Source organism: Populus nigra, chromosome 1 (genome assembly GCF_951802175.1).
Source record: "Populus nigra chromosome 1, ddPopNigr1.1, whole genome shotgun sequence".
Taxonomy (NCBI): domain Eukaryota; kingdom Viridiplantae; phylum Streptophyta; class Magnoliopsida; order Malpighiales; family Salicaceae; genus Populus; species Populus nigra.
This window is the reverse complement of record NC_084852.1, coordinates 12,016,317-12,025,680: the sequence shown is the minus strand read 5'-3', so window position 1 is coordinate 12,025,680 and position 9,364 is coordinate 12,016,317. Positions and strand designations below refer to the sequence as shown.

At 32.6% G+C, this 9,364-nt stretch overlaps 2 protein-coding genes across 2 annotated transcripts; one reads left to right on the top strand and one right to left on the bottom strand.

Annotated features, from left to right (window-relative positions):
• Positions 1–3,815: 3,815 nt before the first annotated feature.
• Positions 3,816–6,531, bottom strand: LOC133690829 (small ribosomal subunit protein uS10c-like). Its single transcript, XM_062111100.1, has 4 exons — positions 6,192–6,531; positions 5,985–6,044; positions 4,918–5,250; positions 3,816–4,132 (listed from the first exon to the last, which is right to left on the bottom strand). The coding sequence occupies exons 1-3, from the start codon at positions 6,447–6,449 to the stop codon at positions 4,939–4,941; spliced, it is 630 nt and encodes a 209-aa protein (XP_061967084.1). The 5' UTR covers positions 6,450–6,531; the 3' UTR covers positions 3,816–4,132; positions 4,918–4,938.
• Positions 6,532–7,649: 1,118 nt separating this feature from the next.
• LOC133667828 (pectinesterase QRT1) lies at positions 7,650–9,347 on the top strand. Its single transcript, XM_062087532.1, has 5 exons — positions 7,650–7,954; positions 8,225–8,420; positions 8,575–8,778; positions 8,864–9,099; positions 9,200–9,347. The coding sequence occupies exons 1-5, from the start codon at positions 7,650–7,652 to the stop codon at positions 9,345–9,347; spliced, it is 1,089 nt and encodes a 362-aa protein (XP_061943516.1).
• The last annotated feature ends 17 nt before the right edge of the window (positions 9,348–9,364 follow it).

The window sequence follows — 9,364 nt, the reverse complement described above, 5'->3', positions numbered from 1 at the left end:
ATTATATAAAAGGATCTAAAACAAAAAATAGCAATTAAAAAATTATGATCAAAATTAAAATTAAAAATAAATTAGAGGACAACTAAGAATTTTTAATTGAATGGTGAGATTAAAAAGAAATAACAATTTAACAAAAGGACCCAAAAAATAATCAAAATAACAAGGACCAAATTGAATAAAATAACATATCACAAATTAGAATTGAAGGATGAAATTGAAAACAAATTGAAATTTTACAAAATGATCAAAAATAAAAATAAAAAGAATAAAAAATAAAGTTGAAATCTCAATAAATAAGAGTACAACTTTAAAATTTTGAATATCCAACACGAATTTCAAGAGAAAAATAAGAAAAAGAAAGAAAACATTATTGACAACAAATCATTCCACCATTGACGTCATCGCCACCCTAACAAAAAAAAAATATTGTAACGATTCTAATAATACAATGAAAGGAAATATTTGGTCGCTAGAAAACACTTCACATGTTGCCAAAAGATTGTGAGTGCCTCCCACACATTGTTGCACGCGCCATTATATATTTTTTAAAATTATATTTTTATTTATTAAAATATCAAATTATCTTTTTTAAACTTTATTGTAATTAAAAAATCATATTGAAAAATAAAAACATAAAACCTTGAATTTTAGATTTTTTTTTAAAAAAACAGTTTATTTATTTTGTTGTACTTTAAAATTACAAAAAAATGAGTTGTCCTTTATCAATATAATAGTGACAAAGGTTTATTTATTATTAATATTTTTGTTGGCAATGACGGAAAGGAATATCTTATAGAATGTGCAGTTGATATTCTTTCTGTAGCGTGAAAGTTTTCCAAAAACAAAGTGGCTTCGAATATTTTAAGGTTAAATTAAAAGCATAATTTAGTCCTTATATTATTCCCAATTCGTCTATTTAGCATCTCTGTTTTTAATTGACTCAATTGGATTCTATATTATACAGTTGCAATCAAATAATGTCACTTGGACGCATCTTTATTAAGAGATTTAGTTTTTTTAAAAGTATTTTTTATTTGAAAATATATTTAAATAAATTTTTTTTAAAACAATTTTTTTAATATTAGTACATTAAAACAATTTTTTTAATATTAGTACATTAAAATAATTTTTTATTTTGTGTAAAAAAGACAATAAAGTTGTTGACGTGTGTCCCGCACGCGTCAACACGTAAATAGCTTCGCTGCCTTTAGGCGGCTCGTGCAGCTTACTTCGGTGCTATTAATTGTGCTTTTATCGTATCATTTGATTTATTTTGATGTCCTCTTTCTCTCTGGATAACACGTGCATCATGGTTCAGTCGGGTTTAATGCCTATTTGCTTTTCTTTTTTCTTTCTTTTCCTTTTTTTTTTCGGGTTGCGTGCTAGCCATACAAAAATTAAAACCATCCATTCAATTTCCTTTTGCTTAAGATTCAATTCCTCTTCTCTTAATTGCAATTTTTTTAATTATATTGATTATTTCTAATTAGATTTTATTTTTGATTTCATCTCTGGTCATTTGATTTCTTTAATTTTTTTTTATCAAATTTAGTCATATTCTTTTAATTGCTATTTGTTTTGTTTTGAGTCATTTTCTGGATTGATTTGTTTTTTTTTTCAATTTTATCCCTAATAATTCTTTCAACTGCTATTTTTTTATTCATTTTCTTAATTAATTTATTTTTTTCAATTCCATCCCTAAACATTTATTTTTATTTCATCTTTCCTTAAACATTTGATTTAATTTTTATGTCGAACTTAATCATAATTATTTTAATTGCTATTTATTTTGTTTTGCATTGTCTTTTTTTATTTTATTTTATTCACCTGGTTTCATATGTGTTTTTATTTCTATTATCTTTTATTGATTTTAATAAACAAGTTCAATTAACACAAGTGGGTAAATGTCTCATTTTGCAAGATTAAATATTTTGATATACGTTCATCTCTCAATTTTTCCACTCTCTATTTTAGTTATTATTAATTTACATAAATGATTATTAGATGTTTGGATAGACTTATTGATTTACATTTTCTTTGTACTCAAGCTTTTTTCTTAAAAAAAAATCACGGTCCACTACAAAGCGCAGGTCAAATCAAATTTTTATTTGCCATGTAATGAATTGTATTTTCACCCTTCTTTTTTTGGATGCTTTTCTATAATTGATTTTTTTTTATGATTTTATTTTTTGACATTTGATTTGTTGGGGATTAAGCTTCGTACGATCTTATCATTATGTATTTTTTTTAATATTAGTTTTGTGAGCATCTTTAATTTTTTTTCTATGGGGTTGTTCCAGTCTCATGACTCCAAGTCATGGGTTTTGCATGCTATTTTTTAATATAAATTGATTTAGATTTGTTTTGTTTGTTTTTTTATTTTTCTAGATATTATTCTAATTCATTTAATTTTTTTTTGGTTTTATTCAAATGAAGTTTATTTTTCAAAATAAAAAATATTTATTTTTAAATAATATTGTTGATGTATTCAACCTTGTGTAATTTTTTAAGGCGTGAGTTTATTCAACCAGTTTTATCAGTGTTTATATTTTAAGTCATGAGTTTTTTAGGGTGTAGATGTATCTTTTATTAATTTAAATAAATAAGTTCAGTGAACATAATAAGATGAATGTTTCATTTTGTATGATTAAATATCTTAATTTCCAATCATCTCTTAATCTTTCTAATTTTTTTTTTAGTTATTTTTAATGATTTTTTATTTATTTACATAAATAATTATTAATTTATTTATCTAGATACTTGGATAAATTTTTCAGTTTATATTTTAAATTTTTTATGTTAAAAAATATATTGAAACAACTTGTATATCTTTTTTTTTTCAAAAAAAAAACAACATAACCCGCCGCAAATCACATGATAAATGGCTTAGTCAACTATAACATGTACCACAGCACAGTATTCTGAAATAAATTTAATTAAAATCGAATGATTTGATTGAAGGGAGGGAGGGAGTAAAAAGAAAAACAAAAACAAAAAGAAAACAAAAACAGCTAGCACTTCATTTTAATATTGGCTCATGTCAATCCGTATAACACACCTGTAATGATGATCATGTTAAATTGGTCAAGTTCTTGCCTGGTTTGGATCTGATTCCATAGTAGTAATGATGATCATGTTAAATTGGTCAAGTTCTTGCCTGGTCCATAGTAGGAATGATGAACATGTTAAATTGGTCAAGTTCTTGCCTCGTTTGGATCTGATTCCATAGTAGGAATGATGAACAGGTAGAAAAGAGTCGCTCTAAGGTGCTCCTTTTACACACCCGACATGTTGAAGAAACCAAGGTGCTCCTCCTATGAGGCTATCAGTTCTCGGAAGAAAGGGCGGCCCATATTGTTGATCTACTTCAGAGCAAAATTATACATCGAGCCATTTAACTCGTGGGGGATCATTCACTACAGAAAAGTGAAGGGCAGGTTGTTTTCATGTTCCTGAGCTTGTAATTTAAATAGCCTTTAGTTTTCAAGTTTCTAAAATCTATAGCGCTAGGCCTGTAGCGTGGAACATAGTTTTAATTCAAAAGATAGAATACCTATGGCGGGGCTAAAGATTTACCACAACATGGAAGTCCAGGCACTATTATGTAAAGGCTTTAAGAATTCAGACTAAAATTCGATTTTACTTAAACCTTTGAGATGCTCAAATAATTTACCCTATAGTAAATGAAATAATTTGCCGGAAAAAACAAATTGTTTGCTAAAAGAGGCGATTCCCAGCATGCTTTGCAGATTGAAGACAACTATTGACTGAAATGCACGCATGCACAGTACAAAGGGACAATACGAGCTTAGATCAGAAAGGAAAATTAATTGAGGTTGATTCATTCATTGGCTGTAAAGTTTGCTAAATGAAAACGTAAATCAGAACATAAGAAACAGACAGAAAGCTCTATACACCTATGTTTCACTGCTAAAATCTGATCAGCAATGATGAATTTTCATACATGATAGTATTGCTTACAAAATCATCCAAGCAAAAAAGAAAGGGGTAAAAGAAGCCGTTGTTGGATGGGTATGCCATCTTAACAATCTTGCTCATGCAATCACCTTCAATAGCCTTGAATGAAACAGCAACTTTTCTTAGCTTGGTCTTCTAGGAAGAAATCCAGCACCTAGAATAACAACATCCATTTCATAAGCATCAAGAACTGTTAAGAGTTAAAACAAGAAGAGGGAATCAAAAGAAAGTAAATATGCTGTGAGATACACCCCAGAACAAAATGTTAAGGTTACCATAGCTACAATACCAATGAGAATATTATGTTAGACTAGCTATTTGGAGAGGAATGGTGATGGAGAAGTTGAAATGAAAACAACAATTACAAAGCAATGCAGATGATTGCAGGGAGGTCATCAGCCATTTTCCAGTTTCAAGCACTGCCCCCACAAAGAATGTATCAGCATAAAACAAAGCACAAAAGATGGGATTTACAATAGAAGCTGCCAGTATGGGGTTCAAGTTTCATAGCTGGGAAGCTAGCATAGTTAAGTGCAAAGCATGGAGAATAAGAACGTCAGAAATTTTTCATCCAAGCATCTAATTATGAAAATATTTTTAAGCTAAAGACCCTGAAATAAATACATGAAAATCATCACAGTTGTTACTTCACTCTTGCCACTAATAGTCTTTCTTCTGCTACAATAAACAGTGCGCCATTCATACTAGTAACATGTAAGAGATCCAAGAAACACTGAGGGGGTGAGAATAAGTTGTCAAATGCATCATATGAGATAGCATTGCATACATAATGCAATAAGAATAATAAAAGAGGAGAAAAAGGAGAGAGAGAGAGTAATAAAAAAACCTTGGGATTCTGCGATGCTGGTTTAAGGAGAAAAGCCAAGTCATAGCTAAGCAAATGATTTGGAGAAACTAAAAAAATGTCATGAAGTTTACCTGACTGAAGGATCACTAACTTCAGAGCTTGACCTCTACATCAACTCCAGCAGGAATGTCTAGTTGCATCAACGAATCGATTGTTTGTGCAGTTGGGTACAGAATATCTATAAGACGTTGGTGGGTTCGGATCTCGAAATGGAACCTTGCATCCTTGTGCACATGGGGGGATTTAAGAACACAGTATACACGCTTCTTGGTTGGTAATGGCACAGGACCCATGGTCTTTGCATTGGTGGTCCTTGCAGCATCCATTATCTGCTTGCAGGAGTCCTCGATCAATTTGACCCAAAAAGATCTTAGTTTGATTCTAATTTTCTGCTTCGGTGCCATCTAAAAACACAAGCAACATAGAGACAAAATGAAAACTCCGCACTTAACTATATGCATGAAGTTTTATAGAGTGATTACATAGTGCAGGACGGAAAAATAATAGACCATAAACAATGAGGGTCATTCAGTCTTCAACTGACCCCAGACATAGATATTTGAACAAGAATTCTTACTCGGAAGCATGCATATCAAAGAAAGGCTTCCATTTGAAGCAAAGCTCAAGTCTTTTGAAAACAACAGTCTATAAAATTAACCCCCAGAAATAACCAAAGTTTAGTATTCACTATTTAGTACACATAATATTCCCTACAGCATGTACACCAGCCAAGAGAAACTCCATATCATCTAAGCATCCATGAGCAGCCAGATGGAGACATTCCTTCTTACTTAGCACAGAATAATATGTGTTGCGAGTAAAAAGTTTTCACCATGGAAACAAGCAACGAATAAGATTACGAAAACATAGAATCATGAAAAGGAGCCACCAAAATTACCTTTGATTCATTGAATTGAAGATCGAAATAAATAGAAAATCAAATCAAATATCTAAGTGTTCTATTATCTTGGCTACCCCAAATATTAATACAGCACCACAAAATTACTCATAGAGTAAATGGAAGAATTCCCCAACAGATACAAGCTTCATAATTTTGCAATGCTAATTCTTTAATTTCCTCTATATAATGTAAGAAAGGTAAAATGATAAGGCAGATAGAAATATGTAAATATATTACCTTGTCTGCATCTGCAGCAACACTGACTGACTGAGAACTAGGTGTCTCAGAACCTTCAACCTACAAGATTCAAGATTAGCAAGTGAATTGAGTAAGACTAAGTAATTTCTCACTACGGGAAACCGAACAGAAAATTGAAAAACTTGTCATAATTGAAAGAAAAACAAATGATAACTTTACGAGAGAGAGAGAGAGACATATAGAGACCTGGAAGGTATCAGAATAAGGTGCATCGAGGGTATCTGGAAGTGGGTCTAGAGTGGTTTGAGAATCCAAAGCTTCAGGAGCGGCAAAAACCCTACTTGTTGAAAGGGAGGGTATAAGGGTGGTGTTCGTCTTGAAGGCATTGTTGTTAAGAGAAAAGGAAGAGAGCTTTGTTGTTTTACAAGGAAATGAAAGAGGAGTCGAGATTGTAAGAGAAGGGATTGATGTTAATGTTGCAGTGATTGAATTTACTACAGCCATTACTTCTTCTTCAACCTCTTCTTCTTCTTCTGGTTTTTATTTTTGGATGTGCGAACCTTTTCCTAGCTGCTAGCTGCTAGCTGCTTTGGTGGATTATCCAATTATTTTCCAATTTTCATATATATAATTAATTTTTTTCTTTTTTTGGGCTGGACTAAAAGCCCACACTGCACATGATCTTTGTTCTTTCCTGTAGGCTTTGCTTAGGGTTGGGGCCTTATATTAGAAATCGAGGACAAGAGTTTACGAGGTACAAAAAATAATAAAAGAAATTTAATATAATTTATATGTTTTGAATCGTTTTAATTGTTAATATTAAAAATAATTTTTTAAAAATAAAAAAATTAATATATATTTCAGCACGAAAAATTATTTAAAAAACAACCACAATCACATTATTAAACAACCTCTTACTTTATAATTTCGAAGAAGCATTTCCACATCAACTTAGTACATTCATTAAAATAAATTCAGTTATCTCCAAACTTCAAATAAATAAATAAATAATTGATTATGAAATGGAAAGTAATTTAACTGTATAATAATTGAATGTTTTCGTTCTTAATTTCTGAAACGACAAACTTGTGCAAAACGCACAGTACCAACAACCAATTCTCTCAACGCTCATCAGAAGACAGAGGTTGAGAGCCATAAGTATATATAATCCAAGGCAACATTCATTTCAGTTTCAGCTAAAGAAAGCCAGCATAACCGCCCTTTTTTTTTAACCTCCCATCATCTTATTTATGAACCAGTTCTAAGCCCATTTAAGAAAGCAAAATCTATTTCTCTGGGTTTAGCAAAACTTTCATGACTGACCTTTCTGTCTTGAATTCTAAATATAATCTCTAATTCAATCTTTGCACTTGTTCTTGTTCTCTCTCTCTCTCTCTATATATATATATATATATATATATATATATGTATATGTATACACACACACACACACGAGCACTGGAGTTTTTTCTTTCTTTAAAGTAGCATGCAACACTCTTTATTAGCTTAGTAATGTCCTACTTAATTTTGAGTTCCTTAGGAACAGTAGGACTCTACCACCACGCTCCCTTATTTATTAGGCTCACCTGTTCTCACAACCTTCACCGAAACCAACAAGATTCAGTCTTAAACAGCCAGCTTGTTTTAGTTAGCGCATGCACGTACGTCGAGGAGATCAGGGAATTAAAACAACAAGAATTATTCATGGGAAAGTCTGGTAACGTTGGTGGAGGTTTTCTTGTGGTTTTGCTGTGTTTTTTAGGTTGTTTACAGGTGGGCTTAGCACAAAGCAGCGCGAATGCGAAACGTATAGCTATTAGTTGGGATGATATGAAGATGAATAAGCGTGGAGCAAGAGTGAGTTCTAAATATGATTTTAATGGAAGCCGAGTAATTGTAGTTGACAAGAATGGCGGAGCAGATTCATTAACAGTTCAAGGTGCAATCGACCTGGTGCCTCAATATAACACTCAAAGAGTTAAAATTTACATTCTTCCAGGGATTTACAGGTTTGCAGAACTTCTTTTTTTCCTAAGTGGAACCGGAAATATAGAGTTTTGAAACATGCTCCACTCTTTTTGCAGTTAGTGCTATTTTTTTGTGGGGGTGTTAAGTGGACTGGACACACGATCGTGGCAGGGCAACGTGGGTTGTTTATTAGTTATTTAGGGGGTAGTTACTGCTTACACTTGCATGCATATGCATATCTTAACCTGATTTGGCTTTAAAATCTCCAGCAGTTGATAGATGATTAGATTTTGATCAAGTGAAATATGCAGGGAGAAGGTACTGGTGCCTAGAACCAAGCCGTATATCTCAATGATCGGAGACCAAAATCGTGTTTGTGACACTATTATTTCTTGGAACAACAAGGCTTCAGATGCAGATAGCAATGGCACTGCTCTTGGAACATATAGATCAGCATCAGTCACCATAGAATCTGATTATTTCTGCGCAACCGGTATCACCTTTGAGGTAATTAATTAATTAATTAACGTCCATCCGCCTACCCTGCAGCCTTGGCATTTCATTTTGCAGCTTTCCTTCTCTCTTTTTTATGCACTTTGATTGTATGAGGGGTAATTAATTTGATATGGGGTTGATGAATTTGATATGGGGTTGATAACAGAATACAGTAGTAGCAGAGCCCGGAGGACAGGGAATGCAAGCAGTAGCAATGAGAGTTTCTAGCAAAAAAGCATTTTTCTATAAAGTTAGAGTCTTGGGTGCTCAAGACACTCTCTTAGATGAGACTGGAACGCATTACTTCTACAAGTGTCACATCCAAGGAAGTATTGACTTCATATTCGGCAGAGCAAAATCACTGTTTCAGGTTATATGACCTAGAGAGCCATTTATACAAGTTCCCTTCCTGTTCTTGAAGGTTGTGGTAAACGAGATTTATTGTTTTGAAACAGGATTGTGTCCTTCAATCAACGGCTAAAAAATCTGGAGCAATTGCAGCTCACCACAGGGATTCACCTAATGAGGACACGGGTTTCTCTTTCGTAGGCTGCGTCATCAATGGAACTGGCAAAATTCTGCTAGGAAGAGCTTGGGGAAACTATTCAAGGACGATATATTCATACTGTTATCTTAACGATATTATAGATCCTTCAGGATGGAGTGACTGGAACTATCCATACAGGCAAAAGTATATATATAAACTCTCAAGTTTAAGTTTTTTGCAATCGTTCTTTTTAAAGATTCCAGGAATTCAACACACAACTTGAACGAATTTCACAAACATGCAGGACTGTGGTTTTTGGAGAATACGAGTGCAGTGGAAGAGGAACAAATGCAGGAGGTCGAGTGCCGTGGTTAAAGCCGCTCAAGTACGAGGATGCAAGACCTTACTTGGACATAGGATTCATAGGTGGAGAACAATGGCTTAGACTATAGTTACGCCTACCAATTCA